Genomic DNA, 16,454 nt, shown 5'->3' with positions numbered 1-16,454 from the left:
CCCAGCACCTACCCCTGCCCCCGCCGCTACCCCTGACCCAGCACCTACCCCTGCCCCCGCCGCTGCAGCTGACCCAGCACCTACCCCTGCCCCCGCCGCTACCCCTGACCCAGCACCTACCCCTGCCCTCGCCGCTACCCCTGACCCAGCACCTACCCCTGCCACCGCCGCTGCAGCTGACCCAGCACCTACCCCTGACCACGCCGCTGCCCCTGACCCAGCACCTACCCCTGCCCCCGCCGCTACCCCTGACCCAGCACCTACCCCTGCCACCGCCGCTACCCCTGACCCAGCACCTACCCCTGCCACCGCCGCTGCCCCTGACGCAGCACCTACCCCTGCCCCTGCCGGTGAACTTGACGCCCTGCGGGTTCTCGCGCGGCTCGTCGTCGGCCTCGTCGGCCGGCGGCTCGGAGGCGGCCCTGGAGCCGGCCGCGCCGTCCAGAGAGCAGGCGGGCTCGCCCTCGGTACCGGGTGCCGGTTCGGTCGACTCTGCCAGAGGCAAAGCACGCGCGCGTCAGACGCCAGCCGACGCAGACACTGCCAGTCGGTGTCAGTGTCAGCCGGTGTCAGTGTCAGCGTCAGCCGGTGTTAGTAGCAGTGTCAGTCGATGTCAGTGCTAACGTCGGCCAATTTCAGTGTCGTACCGCATCGGGGACAATGTCGGCCAATGTCAGTCAGTGTCAGTCGACGTCAGTGTCGACTTCAGCCGGCGCCAATTGGTGTCAGCCAGTGTCAGTACTAATTTCAGTCGCTGTCAGCCAGTGTCAGTGTCAGGTACTGTCAGGTAGTGTCACTTATCACCTGGTTTCTGTGCTGTGCGCTCGCTGTGTCGAAGTCTACGTTTGGGGTCACTTTTTACTTGTTCTACTAATCAATACCACTGTCTACTCCTACCCGTCAATAACCTCACGATGCATCCAGAACGTGGATGTCTGTGTATTCGTCACGCGTCACGCACTTACCAGAGCTCGTAATGGCCATAGAATCGAGCACGAGTATCGAACACGTTGAAGTCCGTAAACAACAATTTGTTGGGGACATTAACGTTGACATGTGCTGATGCAAGAAGAGGACACGCAGCTTCAAGTGACGGCGCTGGGCGGGAGGCGCTGACGGCGCTGGGCGGGAGGCGCGGTCCTGATGGTGCTGACGATCCATTATACAGCAGTCCCAAGTCAAAGGCAGGAGACGGCACCCTTCGATTCCTTTACATGGGATTCAGTGTTGTAACAGCCAGGTTGTAGGAAGCGTAGGACTGCACTTAATTGTGAATCACAGTGCACTTTCACGCTAAAAACGAAAATTTGCGGAAAAATCAACATTGAAAGAACCGAAACTTCAAAAAACCAAACACGTTGGCCTGCCAATAACGGGCGGACAGCTTCGGGTGTGACCTCTGACCTCCCGCTCTCCGACCGACCCCGTGACCTCCCGGTGAGCCGCTGACCTGATCCGGTGACGTCAGAGCCGGGTGCGGCCGGCGGCGCCGCCTCCGTGGCGAGCGGCTCTTCCGTCTGCGGGCGGCGGGGTCACAGGTCACCCACAGTACACGACCTCGGGTCACCCCAGCCGGCCAGCGGCGCCGGCGAGCACGCCAGGGGGGGGGGGGGCGCAGACCACCAGCAGGATCCGGGCTCGGATCGGCAGGGCACCGAGGCAGGTCACGGCCGCGCACCGCCGCTGGCGGCCGGCGACCACCAGGGACCAGCGATGAATACAGATGACCGGTGATGAACCACGATGAAAGATGGTCGATGAACGAAGGTTCAGAGAGGGTGTGACGGTCAAGTTAAGGGCAGCACACGGACATGACCGGGGAAGCAGAGGCAGCTGAGAGAGCGCGGAGGCCAGGCAGCTGAGGGACCGGGGAAGCAGAGGCAGCTGAGAGGGCGCGGAGGCCAGGCAGCTCAAGGACCGGGGAAGCAGAGGCAGCTGAGAGAGCGCGGAGGCCAGGCAGCTGAGGGAGCGCGGAGGTCCGGCAGCTGAGGGAGTGGAGAGGCTAAGGCAGCTGAGGGGGCGGAGAGGCTAAGGCAGCTGAGGGAGTGGAGAGGCCAAGGCAGCTGAGGGAGTGGAGAGGCCAAGGCAGCTGAGGGAGCGGAGAGGCCAAGGCAGCTGAGGGAGTGGAGAGGCCAAGGCAGCTGAGGGAGCGGAGAGGCCAAGGCAGCTGAGGGAGTGGAGAGGCTAAGGCAGCTGAGGGAGTGGAGAGGCCAAGGCAGCTGAGGGAGTGGAGAGGCTAAGGCAGCTGAGGGGGCGGAGAGGCTAAGGCAGCTGAGGGAGTGGAGAGGCCAAGGCAGCTGAGGGAGTGGAGAGGCCAAGGCAGCTGAGGGAGCGGAGAGGCCAAGGCAGCTGAGGGAGTGGAGAGGCCAAGGCAGCTGAGGGAGCGGAGAGGCCAAGGCAGCTGAGGGAGTGGAGAGGCCAAGGCAGCTGAGGGAGTGGAGAGGCTAAGGCAGCTGAGGGGGCGGAGAGGCTAAGGCAGCTGAGGGAGTGGAGAGGCCAAGGCAGCTGAGGGAGTGGAGAGGCCAAGGCAGCTGAGGGAGCGGAGAGGCCAAGGCAGCTGAGGGAGTGGAGAGGCCAAGGCAGCTGAGGGAGTGGAGAGGCTAAGGCAGCTGAGGGAGTGGAGAGGCAAAGGCAGCTGAGGGAGTGGAGAGGCTAAGGCAGCTGAGGGGGCGGAGAGGCTAAGGCAGCTGAGGGAGCGGAGAGGCCAAGGCAGCTGAGGGAGTGGAGAGGCTAAGGCAGCTGAGGGAGTGGAGAGGCTAAGGCAGCTGAGGGAGTGGAGAGGCTAAGGCAGCTGAGGGAGTGGAGAGGCCAAGGCAGCTGAGGGAGCGGAGAGGCCAGGCAGCTGAGGGAGTGGAGAGGCTAAGGCAGCTGAGGGAGTGGAGAGGCCAAGGCAGCTGAGGGAGTGGAGAGGCTAAGGCAGCTGAGGGGGCGGAGAGGCTAAGGCAGCTGAGGGAGTGGAGAGGCCAAGGCAGCTGAAGGAGTGGAGAGGCCAAGGCAGCTGAGGGAGCGGAGAGGCCAAGGCAGCTGAGGGAGTGGAGAGGCTAAGGCAGCTGAGGGAGTGGAGAGGCCAAGGCAGCTGAGGGAGTGGAGAGGCGAAGGCAGCTGAGGGAGTGGAGAGGCCAAGGCAGCTGAGGGAGTGGAGAGGCCAAGGCAGCTGAGGGAGCGGAGAGGCCAAGGCAGCTGAGGGAGTGGAGAGGCTAAGGCAGCTGAGGGAGTGGAGAGGCCAAGGCAGCCGAGGGAGTGGAGAGGCTAAGGCAGCTGAGGGGGCGGAGAGGCTAAGGCAGCTGAGGGAGTGGAGAGGCCAAGGCAGCTGAGGGAGTGGAGAGGCCAAGGCAGCTGAGGGAGCGGAGAGGCCAAGGCAGCTGAGGGAGCGGGGAAGGCCAGGGGAGCTCAGGGAGCGGAGAATTCAGGGAGCGGGGAGGCAAGAGACCTGAGGGAGCGGGCGAGGCCAGGGACGTGTACGAGCAGAGGAGGCCGGGCAGCGGGGAGTGGCGTAAGGTCCAGAGGGAACACAGGACATAGACGGGCTGGCGGTGGGGACGCCGGGCGACGGCAGGGTGGCCGGCGGCCACGGACGGGACGGGAGGCACAGTCGCTGGATCGCACCGGCGGCCGCCAGAAGACGGCGCACGGGGCGCGGCGGAGCTCACCACCGCCGGCAGCGAGGCTCGGCACCACACAGCCGCTGCTCCGGCACTCGAGAGACGCTCGTCGCAGGTAACAGTCCACTCGAGACGCCCGTCACTGGTACCAGGCCACTCGAGAGGGGCTCGTCACTGGTACCAGACCACTCGAGAGACGCTCGTCACTAGTACCAGGCCACTCGAGACGCTCGTCACTGGTACCAGACCACTCGAGAGACGCTCGTCACTAGTACCAGGCCACTCGAGACGCTCGTCACTGGTACCAGACCACTCGAGAGACGCTCGTCACTAGTACCAGGCCACTCGAGACGCTCGTCACTAGTACCAGACCACTCGAGAGACGCTCGTCACTAGTACTAGACCACTCGAGAGACGCTCGTCACTGGTACTAGACCACTCGAGAGACGCTCGTCACTAGTACCAGACCACTCGAGAGACGCTCGTCACTAGTACTAGACCACTCGAGAGACGCTCGTCACTGGTACTAGACCACTCGAGAGACGCTCGTCACTAGTACCAGACCACTCGAGAGACGCTCGTCACTGGTACTAGACCACTCGAGAGACGCTCGTCACTAGTACCAGGCCACTCGAGACGCTCGTCACTAGTACCAGACCACTCGAGAGACGCTCGTCACTGGTACCAGACCACTCGAGAGACGCTCGTCACTAGTACCAGGCCACTCGAGACGCTCGTCACTGGTACCAGACCACTCGAGAGGGGCTCGTCACTGGTACCAGACCACTCGAGAGACGCTCGTCACTAGTACCAGACCACTCGAGAGACGCTCGTCACTGGTACCAGACCACTCGAGAGGGGCTCGTCACTGGTACCAGACCACTCGAGAGACGCTCGTCACTAGTACCAGACCACTCGAGAGGGGCTCGTCACTGGTACCAGACCACTCGAGAGACGCTCGTCACTAGTACCAGACCACTCGAGAGACGCTCGTCACTGGTACCAGACCACTCGAGAGGGGCTCGTCACTGGTACCAGACCACTCGAGAGGGGCTCGTCACTGGTGTCAGTCCACCGCTCCACACCGCAATGCTGCCTCCACGCGTCCCCCGGCCTGGGTGGCCAGCGAGAGCGCCCAACTGACTGCTCACCTGTCCGTCCGGCAGACTAGCCGAGTCGGCGCCGTCCACTGACTCGGCGTCCTCGGCCGTCGCGCCGGCCGCGCCGCCGGCCTCCTCCTGGCCGCCGGCGCGCTCGGCCTCCTCGGCGGCCCGCTCCGTCGGCGGCGGGCCTCGCACCCGGTCCAGGTGGTTCAGGTCGACCACGGCTCCCTTCGGCGCCGACGGCGTGGTGGCCAGCGGCGCGCCGCCGTTGGGGACCGGGTCTGCCGGCGGAGTGGGGGGGGGGGGAGGGGGTCACCCCCCACACAGCTGGGCCGGGCAGCTGATGTTCAGAAGACCACCAGGTGGTGTGGTGGGGACGGCGACGAGAATGGAGAACGAACGCAGCGAGCGGTATCTCGAGCATGGGGACTCAGGCCTGCCGTGCCCAGAGACAAACGGATCCAGCAAGGCACAAAATACCAGCAGACGCCACTCGCGATGCTTTGTCAGGATACGTGGCTGCTCAGCACAGACATGCATAAAGGCCACACGGCACAATGGCAAAAATGGCACACAAAAAAGCAGCTTTCAATAACTGTGTGGTGAGCGCCATAACAAAAATAGGGGACCGAAGTTGCGCTGCGCTCAGCTGTCACGTCCAGTTGTTCTGGTAAAGTTGGAACTTTTCCTGCTCAAAATCAGGTTTGGTTTTTTCAGGCAGTCTGAGCAATTCAGCAGCATCCGTCGCACAGATAGCACGACACCGGCCCGGGATCCGGAGCAGCTCTCTGAGAATCCAAAGCATCAATGGGTGTCTGCGCAGCCTAGACCACGTGCCCTCCAGTCAGCTGGACGGTGTGGTTTGGTCCCGCACTGCAAGACCGAATGGTGCATCTTGAGGCGGGCCTCGGGTTCTCATCTTAAGGATGGTTCCAAACTGCGATTCAAGACTACATAAAACCCTCGCGGTGGGTGTGCGCCTGCGCAAACAGACGGCCGTACCGGGCTGGCCGGGCTCCTCCGGCGGGTCGGCCGGCGCCGCCGGCGGCTCCGTCGCCTCCAGCGGGATGCTGTCCGGCTTCCGTGGCCCGCTGCTGCCCTCTGTCGGTCAGACGGGAAGTTAAGCTTCCGAGCCGAGAAATCACAGCGTGGGGCAGGATGAGTCGCGGCTGCGAAAACTGGCCACACCCAAACGACTTTGGCCATGCGAAGGCCATTTGAGGTCGTTCAGCCAGGTCTCAGTTCAGCAGATGGGTCTTGTGCATGGTAGTTTCAGCTGGTATCAAGATGTGGTCACCTGTCTCTCTCAACTGAGTGTCATGGCCTGACCTCCGACTTTACGTCCTCTTCTCAGGAGACGTCCCTGACCGACCTTTGACCTGATCACGGGACCGGCCCGACCGTCAGCTAGCTCCAACCGCCGTCAGCCCTCTGGCCTGACCCCTGGACGCGTCACCCCCACTGACCTTTGCCGTCTCTGGACCTGTCCTTGGACTCCTGGCGGCGGCGGTACTTGAGCCGCGGAAACTTGCCCTTCTTCTTGCCGCGGCCGTCCAGCCCGCCGGAGCGCATCTTCAGCTTCTGACGGGAGCATGTCCTAGTCATTCGGCTCTCACGACACATTCAGCTGCTGGGGCTTTATGGCGTCGTCCGCCTCTCACGCTGGCAGGAAGGGCGGGCACCGCGGGGAATCGAACCCCGCACCCCTGGTTTCCCAGACGCGCAGCTAAAGCAGACGCGTTAACTGCACGTCTGCGCTAACTAATCACTACACTATGGACACCCCGACGGGAGGAGGGGCCCTCACAGGACACCCCCTGGCGGAAGGAGCGGACCCTCACACAACACCCCTTCACAGAAGGAGCAGGCCCTTAAACGACACCTCCTGACGGAAGGAGCGGGCCCTCACACAACACCCCCTGACGGGAGGAGCGGGCCCTCACACAACACCCCCTGACGGGAGCAGCGGGCCCTCAGACGAAACAAGCACACACAGCCGGCAACGACAGCTGACAGCCACAGATGCCGCAGCAACCATCAACATCACCAATATGCACGGCTTGTCAGCACCCAAATATGAGGACCGGTACAAAATATCAGGAGCGCTGGCATTACAGTCCCCAAACACCAATGATATCACAGACACAACAGTACCCATACACCAGTGAGCCTGCAGAACAGATCGTTGCAAGTAAGAGCGAGTTCATTTCCAGTGGTACAATCACAAACCTCCGAATCATTAAAAATAGCTTACTTATTACCACCACCACCCGAGGGCGTTGTCCCTGGATCGCATGTGACAACAGCCAGCAGCGACAGCGGCGCCTCCGAGCGCCCGCGCCCGACTTCCCACCGGTGACGTCATCAGTGGCCGGCGCCAGGTCAGCGGCGGCGCTGTACGTACCCGCGAGAGGGTGGACGCCTGTTCGTCCTCAGCCATGTCCGCCAGCCGGGTGAACAGCAGCTGGGTCAGGTCGGTCAGGATGTGCTCGGCGGACCGCCGCAGCAGCTCTGGGCAGCGATCAGGTCAGGTCAGGTCATGTCAGGTCAGGTCAGCTCAGGTCAGTTTAGGGCCAGTCGGACCAGGGCCACGGTTTCATAACGTGAAAGTGCGAGGTGGCGTATTTTTAAGCTTGCATCGTGCGAGTATGGGAGCCGGAAACAAGCCAATTCTACTCGATCTGAAGATTGTACAATTATTGCTGAACAGGACCATCACTCGGATTAAGATGTCACCGGAAAAGCCCTTATGGCTCTACTGAAAAGCGCGTAGGTGTGTGCATTTTTCGTGAAGCAACGCCCAGTTCGGCTGAGGCCAAGTCAGTCAGACCACGACAGAGCAGGTCGGGGCATAGCAGGTAGGGGCAGAGCAGGTCGGGCCAGAGCAGGTCGGGGCAGGGCAGGTCGGGGCAGAGCAGGTCGGGGCAGGGCAGGTCGGGGCAGGGCAGGTCGGGGCAGATCTGCTCAAATCCCCAACGCGTCTAACAAGCACGGCACAAGCGCAAATGGACAGCGGGAAGCGCCCAAGACAGAGCATTGCAGTTCACTTGTAAATCACTTGCAGTTCTTGCAAATCAGTTGCAGCTCCATTACTATCCAATTGATAACAGCCCATTGTGCGGCCCTACACGGTACACTACAGAAACCCTGCGGTGATGTGACGTCATACAGCAGAGGTGGACGGCAGTGGAGCCGCTACAGGAAGGTGACCTGACTCAAAGACGTTCAGTGGCGACAGCAGTGACAGGCCACAGTGCAGTGTCGACCCCAGCCCAGCACGCGGCGGGGAGACACGGTACAGCGCCGAGCAGAGGGCGTGGCTGGACCAGGTCACAAGACAGCGCGACGGCGGGGCGTCACGACACGTAACGAAGCAGCGGGGGGCGCGACGGGTCGGCGGCGGCGTGATCCAGACAACACGTGCTGTTTGGCAGTGTGAGACGGCGGCGCCAGCACGTGGCGGGGAGTGGTGTGTGCTGTTTGGCGACATGAGACGGCGGCGCCAGCACGTGGCGGGGAGTGGTGTGTGCTGTTTGGCGACATGAGACGGCGGCGCCAGCACGTGGCGGGGAGTGGTGTGTGCTGTTTGGCGACATGAGACGGCGGCACCAGCGCGTGGCGGGGAGTGGTGTGTGCTGTTTGGCGACATGAGACGGCGGCGCCAGCGTGTGGCGGGGAGTGGTGTGTGCCGTTTGGCGACATGAGACGGCGGCGCCAGCGTGTGGCGGGGAGCAGCGGGCAGCCGCCGTACCGCTGAGACGAGGCTCGAAGCACAGCCGGAAGCAGCTCTGCATGATCTCGCAGACGGACTCGTTGGAAAGCAGAAAGCCGGCCGGAATCATCAGCAGAGTCCGCAGCACCTGGCGGGAAAAGAGAAGTGTGCATCTTCAGTCATACAAACACCATAAATTAATTCAATCTCGCGCACTAACAAACGTGGCTTGAGTAATGCAATAAATTAGGTGTAAAACAACAAGCATTCACACACAACGCAATGTCCGGGCCTACGGCCATTAGAACCTCAAAGCTTCATTCAGTTCACGTACATTCTCTACGATTGACCACTCACAAACCAATTCTATAACAGAGCATGCGTCATATTTTGTTTTTATATGTCCCATGAAGCATTTATGTCGGTTGCAGTTTATCGCAGCGAACTATGGTGAACCACACTCTGAACAGCATCACCAGCTGTGGCCTTTGCCATGGTGATGCCCTCAGGGTGTAGCTCCGCCCCCACCACACAGCGCCTACTGCGCCTGCCGTCCCACTGTCCCCCCTAGCAGCACCGGCCGGCAGAGGCGCGGCCGGCGGCGGGCGTCGCACCTGCAGTATCTTGACGAGCACCACCTCGTCAGAGGACGTCTCCGTGCCGACGAACCGCGCGTGGGTGACGGCGTCGGCGATACTCTCCATCACGGCCGGCGCCGACTCCAGGCTCGGGTCTGCGACGCATACACATGTAAATACAGCATTCTCATCACGACAGGGGCACCGACTCCAGGCTCGGATGTGCACCAGATGCACAGTCTCATACTGATACTGATATTTTGCATCACAGCCGGCGCCATCTTCCGACTGGGATGATATACTGTGGGGTGGCAGATGAGATACAGACGCACATATCACGGTATAGGTTGAATACCGTTCTCGGACCACCACCCCTACAAACAGACGGGTACTCATATACGCGCCGGCTCTCAAGGCGAGCAGTGCTGTAGGCGCCGAGCGAACCTCATCGCATCTCGTGTGGACAGACGTGTGTGTCAGACAGAGCTACTGACAGCCGGACAACCAGACAGCCAGACATTCGGGCAGTCAGACAGCCGGACAGTCTGACAGCCGGACAGCCGAACGCCCAGAGAGCCGGACAGCCAGACAGTCAGACAGCCGAGCAGCCGGACAGCCAGACAATCGGGCAGTCAGGCAACCGGGCAGTCAGACAGCCGGACAGCCGAACGCCCAGACATCCGGACAGCCGGACAGCCAGACAGACAGCCAGACAGCTAGCCAGACAGCTCAACAGTCAGACGGCCAAATAGTCGGACAGCCAGACAGCCAGAAATCCTGGCAACTGAAAGCCCAGACAACCAGACAGTTGGACAGCCGGACAGCCAGCCAGACAGCCGGAAAGTCAGGCAGTGGGATAGCCAGACAGCAGTGTACAGTATGGCTGCTGGACAATGCAGTGCGCGACTGCCGGACGGCGCCAGCTGACAGCCGGACAGCGCCGAGACGGCCGACCGGACAGCAGCGACGGACAGTTCCAAAACTGAGCGTCGCCGGCAGCGCCGGACTGGCCGCCACGGCACCGACCGTCCGCCGGACAGTGCTGCCACCTGGCGGCCGGCGCCGGCGGACCGATCAACCCACCGATGACGTGGTAGGAGAGCAGCTTGTTGACGGCGGCCAGCGCCAGCCCCGTCACTGGGCCGGGCGTGTCGTTGTCGCGGATCACGTTCAGGAACGGCGCTGCGGGGGCGGGCACAGGGGGACGGTCAGCGGACGTCATTACGCGGAGACAGCAGGGGGGGGGGGGGGGGGCGGGGGGCACAGGTCAGCAGCATCACAGGGGAAGATCAGCGGCGTCAGAGAAACACGCGGCAGGGGGGGGGCACAGGTCAGCAGCACCACAGGGGGAGATCCGCGGCGTCAGACACACGCGGCAGAGGGGGGGGGGGAGCACAGGTTAGCAGCACCACAGGGGGAGATCAGCGGCGTCAGACGCACGCGGCAGAGAGGGGGGCACAGGTCGGCAGCACCACAGGGGAAGTCTGCGGCGTCAGACGCACGCGGCAGAGAGGGGGGGGGCACAGGTCAGCAGCATCACAGGGGAGATCCGCGGCGTCAGAGATATACGCGGCGGCAATGGTCCCCAGCGGGACACCAGACCCCATCACACACTTGTCAAAACGGTCGACTCTGTGCGACTGTGCAGCGTGGCACTGTTCATAGCGAACACCGTGAAACACTTGCCGCCGCGTCCACTGTGGGAGCCTCCACGCCGGCACCGAGGTTTGTCCGCGGAGCCCCGCAATGCCGTGTGCGCAAATAAAACGACGCGGTGACGGGGAGACATTGGGCGCACAAAGCGCACGAAGATCGACCCCCAGAGCGCTTGCTGGCCACCGTTCTGTACCCGTCTCTCGATTTTTTCCACAGAGATACTGCGATCCGGATCGATCAAAATAACAAATCAAATGACAAAAGATAAGATAGTGGTAACAGCTTTATTTCTCGGAGAAACCCAGGAGAATTGAGAACTAGATTGGTTGATATTTCGGTAACATGCCTTTATCGAAACAATAACAGAAGTGCATTCAAAACTCCCCACCGACGATCATACTCGATTTTTCAGCCGTATTTTTTTTTTTTTAATAGCAAGTAACAGTTTGATACGCCCTTTAAAAACTGTAAATTGCTGTTTCAAAAACAAAACCTGAATAATCAGGCAGGATCATCGGCAGGCAATTTTGAATTCACTTCTGCTATTACTTCGATAAAGGTATGTCTCCGAAATATCAATCTATTTCTCCATTCTCTTGGTTTTTCTCCGAGGAATAAGGCTGTTACTACTATCTTATCTATGTGACTAATGCTCCTCGCGAATGCACTGAGCAACTTACAGTAATCAAATACCAAACCAAAATGTAAACAACTTTCCGCTGAACGGCACGTTGTAACGTCCCCCCCCCCCCTCTCCACACCCATCCCCCAAACGCCCCTCCCGCTCGGCTAGCGCTGCCCAGGGCAGGTGTCTCGTCATCAGCCGATCGCCGCTGACCGGCACTCACTGAAGACGGTGCTCGGGTCCAGGTCGTCCCAGTTCTCCGTGTGGCTCAGGATGACCTTGAGCTCGGCGAACGCCTTCAGCAGGTTGTCCTGGCTCTCGTCCTGCGCAAAACACCGGCCGCCCCGTCACACGAGCCCCGCCGAGGGGGTCAGCAGCGGCGCGCCGCGAGCTTAGGGCACACCTCGGGTCGCCACACCCGTCTGCAGGGCCCGCTGCCCGCCCACCACGCCTCCCAGATGACGGAGCTAGATAATCCATGCTTAACAACACAGCAAGTGTAAGGGCGGGTGTAACTACAAGGCATAACGATTCTGTCACAGAACGCGTGCATGATCCCCAGCGCGCGGCACCGCTCTCCATGGCCCGCGGTGCCGGCCGTCGCCACAGGTCGGCGACGGCTGATGTTGGTCGCCCCCCCCCCCCCCCCCCTCCCGCGTGAGCTGATACCCGGGTGATACAGCGCCGGCCGAACCGCACGGCTCCGTATCGGTGCCAGAGACAGAGCCCAACAAACCCAGCCGATATCACATATGGACTCTACGCGGCGCCGGGTCAGCTTGGGAAGCGGCTCATCTGGTTCAAAACCTGCACCGCGTCAGCAGTGAGTCACACGCCGACGACAGCGCTCACCTGGTTGCCGTGGTTGGACTAGGGTCAGTAACGCAGCCCCGGGACTCACCTGGTTGCCGTGACTGAACCAGCGTCAGTACCCCAGCCCCGGAACTCACCTGGTTGCCGTGGTTGGACCAGCGTCAGTACCCCAGCCCCGGGACTCACCTGGTTGCCGTAGTTGGACCAGCGGGGCCCGCGGCGCATAGCCGTCAGCAGTATGCTCATCTCGCCCTGAATGATGTACAGGATGTTGCCGGGCGGCCTCATGGTGATGCCCTGTCGGCGAGGACAGCTCCGTGTCACGTGTGGAGCCGGCACAGCCGCCGGACGACGCCCAGGCCAGGGGGAGGGGGTCACAGGCACTGGGGGAGAGCCGCCGGCTGAAGACGCCCGGCCAGGGGGAGGGGGTCACAGGCACTGCGGGAGAGCCGCCGGCTGAAGACGCCCGGCCCGGGGGATGCTGGGAGGTGCGGAGGAGGGCGGCGGACTGGCCACATATGAACGGCGAACGCAGCTAACGGCTCCAGGGCCATAGCCATTCAGGGGCTTGTTTCTCTCAGCGGAAGCCGTTATCACGTACTGACGTGGGCAATCGCGCTATGTGAAAAAAATCGTAAGCAGCATCATGACATGCGGTCGTGTTGTCACTGCCGTCACGTCACCGCCGGGTTGGCTGCCGCCATGTCTTTCTGTTTTCCCACCATTTCCGACACAGGCAACGGCCGCCACCATTCACGCTGCAGTATTTATGGCAAAGGCGTGAGATACCGCGGCCCACCGGGTAGTGAGGAGCGTCAAATCCTTCCTTCATAAGTCCATCACCACATCTTCTGAGTTGTAACGTCCCCGTGAGGCTGCGCACTTCCACACCAGCATCCCCAGCCCCCGGGACCAGAATGGGTATACCTCCAACAAAGAACGCCGATTCAAACGAAACCATCAGAGCGCTCGCGCGCCACCTATTCCACATCCCACCTCAGTGGAAAAGAGCATTGCTTCGAACTGTCACATCCAGATGACGGGACAGGCTCTGCCGCCCTCCATCATACGTCCATTGACAAAGATGAGCATCACACATCCATTGACGAAGATGATCATCACACGTCCATTGGTGGAGATGATCATTACACGTCCACTGACGGAGATGATTATCACACGTCCACCGGCGGAGATGATTATGACACGTTCATCAGCGGAGATGATCATCACACGTCCATCCGCAGGGATGATTATCATCTACAGCGGCGGCGGCACGACACCGCCACTGAGCAGACGTTCCAGTGGAAGGAAGGGGGGAGGTTTGCTCCGCCCTCGGCCGTGTCCGTTAGGCTAACCTGAGCCGGGGTTCGGCGGCGGGCGGCTCGGCTCCAGCTCAGCAGCCCAGAGGCCGGGCTTTCGAGCACGGGACCCACCAGCCGCGCCCGGCATCCGCAGCAGAAGAGACCGCCCGCCGCCGCCCGCTCGGCGCCCGTGCGAGCGGGGCGCAGCGTCAGCCGACGGGATTTGGGGGTGGCCAGTGGCCGCCTCCTGTCGTCACTAGCTGCGACGTCACTCTGCGGCGCAGCCTCGGACGCCGGTGGGTGTGTTCGGAGGCAGCCCCGGACGCCGGTGGGTGGGCTCAGAGGCAGCCTCGGACGCCGGTGGGTGGGCTCAGAGGCAACCTCGGACGCCGGTGGGTGGGCTCAGAGGCCGCGGGAGCTTCTCCACAGCGGCCAGCGTGTTTCCACCCCGGGCCTAGCCACGCGGCTTGATATCCAAACAATCTTCGCCATTGAGGCTGACTTTCGTCGTCAAGTTAGACTCCGATTTTGGAGCCTCCGTTTTTAGGATCCTGTTGCACTTGGTCGCTCCATCCTTCTGCATTCATTGAGAAATACCCGCTATTCTTCAGCATACGGCTACTAGCGAGACAGCAAGATCTGGTGTAACCGTCCAGGTCCTCTAACTGTCACCACACTCAGCCACTCGCGAGATAACACGGTCTGGTGCAACCGTTCAGGTCCCCTAACCGTCAACACACTCGGCTTCTCGCGAGATAACACGATCTGGTGCAACCGTCAAGTGCCCTAACCGTCACCACACTTCCGTTGCCTCTTTATCTGTGTTTGCGCCGCATAAAGCTCCCATACGGATTCTCAACCGACCGTGCCCTCCTCGGGCAGCAGGACGCTGGCTTTCCCACCGACCGCAACAAGACGACGCGACATACCCGACGAGGCGGCGGCCGCACGCGTGCGCGGTCACCTGAACTGACGACCGCACCACCGCACGGACACCTGGCAAAAAACGGCCCGGGGCCGGCGGCAGCGGCGGCGCCACGCGTCCCGAGGGGGAGGGGGGAGGGTCGCCAGGCGGCGGGTCACAACAGAGTCGAGCCAGGCCAGCGGCACACGCACGCGGCTGTCGCTGGGCGCCTCGATGACGTCACAGGTCCCTCACCCGCCACTGTCGGTGATCATTGTCGTGGTGACTATTGTGTTGCGTATTCATTGATGTATCTGTCATGTTCCTGGGTGTTGGTATTGTGCTCTCTCGTCGTATTGATGTCATAGTATGTGCCTTATCGTTCGTAGTCTGTCTTCCAATTGCTGTGTCTGCTCCTCTCACCCGCCTATCATCATGCATTCCACCCAGCTCCCAGCAATGGCCGTCCTGCGCTCAGCTGATAAAAGACCGTGAAACCCTTCTGTTTGATGTCAAACTGGTCAGGCTCCTCACAGACGGCCGCCACTGGCACGTGATGCATGCGCAGTCGACCCACGCTCTGTGCGGGGCGGGGGGGGGGGGGGACACACCGCCACACGGCCTCCTGACGTGCTCGGCGCCGTCCGGTCACCTCGGCCTCCCTCTGTGCTGGGCAGGGGGGGGGGGACACGCCGCCACACGGCCTCCTGACGTGTCCGGCCCCGTCCGGTCACCTCGGCCACGCGTGAGCGATCGTGGTCGATGCCAACCGCCGAGTCCTTTTGCACGGAGATATCGACTCAGTTAACATGTGCGTTCCCCATTCACCTGAAAACAGGTGCATGTGGCTGCCAATGTGCCTGGTGTGATAATGTGTGGTACTCAAATTACTACACTCATCTACGGCCACGTTCAAGTGCAAATGAATTGATGAATGAAAGTGCGAATAGATGAGACATTTGTTCTTCAAGCGTCGGAGTTGGCTGATTGGCCATGTGCACACTGCCCACCGGCAGCGCATACAAAGGGGACGGGCCGATGTCGGCCATCTGCGAGGGGTTTGTCAAGTTTGGCATCAGACCAGAGTGAAAGGATTCAAGAGAGACCTTGTTAACTAATGCTGCATTCAAGCAATGTTAAATGTCATCATTAAAAACCACCAACCAATCCAGTCCATATGGCATCAATTTACAAAGGCCGAATTACAGGACGAGAACTGCTGAGCTCTCAATATGTAGCCTTTCAGACCAAAAAAAGGCAACTGTCATAGCAACAGCGAGTCTCTCTAGAGCATGGAGAAAGCATTTTTCACAGCTGGTGCTCAACATCCTCAGCTTGGCAATGCCATCACATGAGGGGCGACCATGTCAGAGTAACACGAGCCACGAGGTGCGCACCACAGCGTCTCACTACCAGAACGCTCTGAACACCCTGCGATGGGTGAAACAAACCGTGAGTGCAGTGTATCCACCTGGTCACGAGGGGCGTGCCAGCCGTTTACGACCCTCACTCTGAAGCCAGTGCCGACTCAGGAGATTGGTGAGCTCGCAGTGCCGTTAAGGACAGGATCTGCCCAAACCCAGCTTATATCGGCGACCCCTTCAGGTGGAATGATGCTCCACAGAGAACTGTCTGGCTGAAGGCCGCCCCGCCGTAATGGGTTTGCTGCGTCACAATGCCGTCGCCGTGGCGTCTCCCGTAGCGGAAGAGACTGCAAACCCCGCAGACAAGGCCTCTCCGTGTACGCTCGTGCCTCCGCCTGCCACTAGACTAAGTGCCTGTCCCTGAACCTGCCGGACCAACTTCTGATCAGCCAGGTTGAATGAAGTCTAGATGGTGCTACCATACTCGAGATAACGTCTTATAAGAGTCCTGGAAAGCACATACTGAGCCATCCAGCTCATGTACTGGCATGATCATACATGCTACAGACAAAAGACAGGACCTGTGTGGCCTACAAGACTGTTGCGGTCACTTGCCTCTGACAGAGCAGGGTGGGGTCTGCAAGACAGGACCTGTGTGGCCTACAAGACTGTTGCGGTCACTTGCCTCTGACAGAGCAGGGTGGGGTCTGCAAGACAGGACCTGTGTGGCCTACAAGACTGTTGCGGTCACTTGCCTCTGACATAGCAGGGTGGGGTCTGCAAGACAGGACCTGTG

The 16,454-nt window shown here is 61.0% G+C and overlaps 2 protein-coding genes across 2 annotated transcripts in view; both read right to left on the bottom strand.

Annotated features, from left to right (window-relative positions):
• The window catches only part of LOC119114891 (Golgi-specific brefeldin A-resistance guanine nucleotide exchange factor 1-like), a 38,451-nt gene extending 26,063 nt beyond the window's left edge, over nt 1-12,388 (bottom strand). The window contains 11 exon segments of the mRNA XM_037238949.1: nt 337-492; nt 1,451-1,517; nt 4,754-4,986; nt 5,708-5,806; nt 6,172-6,286; nt 7,110-7,216; nt 8,457-8,565; nt 9,032-9,150; nt 10,079-10,177; nt 11,500-11,599; nt 12,276-12,388. Coding sequence (XP_037094844.1) covers nt 337-492; nt 1,451-1,517; nt 4,754-4,986; nt 5,708-5,806; nt 6,172-6,286; nt 7,110-7,216; nt 8,457-8,565; nt 9,032-9,150; nt 10,079-10,177; nt 11,500-11,599; nt 12,276-12,377 — 1,306 coding nt within the window. The 5' untranslated portion in view covers nt 12,378-12,388.
• A 3,877-nt stretch (nt 12,389-16,265) lies between these two features.
• The window catches only part of LOC119114878 (ankyrin repeat and KH domain-containing protein 1), a 40,953-nt gene continuing 40,764 nt past the window's right edge, over nt 16,266-16,454 (bottom strand). The window contains exon 35 of the mRNA XM_037238942.1: nt 16,266-16,275. Within this exon, the coding sequence (XP_037094837.1) occupies nt 16,266-16,275 (10 nt within the window). The remainder of the gene's footprint in view (nt 16,276-16,454) is intronic.

Source organism: Pollicipes pollicipes, unplaced genomic scaffold, assembly GCF_011947565.3.
Source record: "Pollicipes pollicipes isolate AB1234 unplaced genomic scaffold, Ppol_2.1 Scaffold_1600;HRSCAF=1878_pilon_pilon_pilon, whole genome shotgun sequence".
Classification (NCBI taxonomy): domain Eukaryota; kingdom Metazoa; phylum Arthropoda; class Thecostraca; order Pollicipedomorpha; family Pollicipedidae; genus Pollicipes; species Pollicipes pollicipes.
Note: the sequence above shows the minus strand (reverse complement) of the source record. Positions and strands in the feature narration are given on the sequence as shown.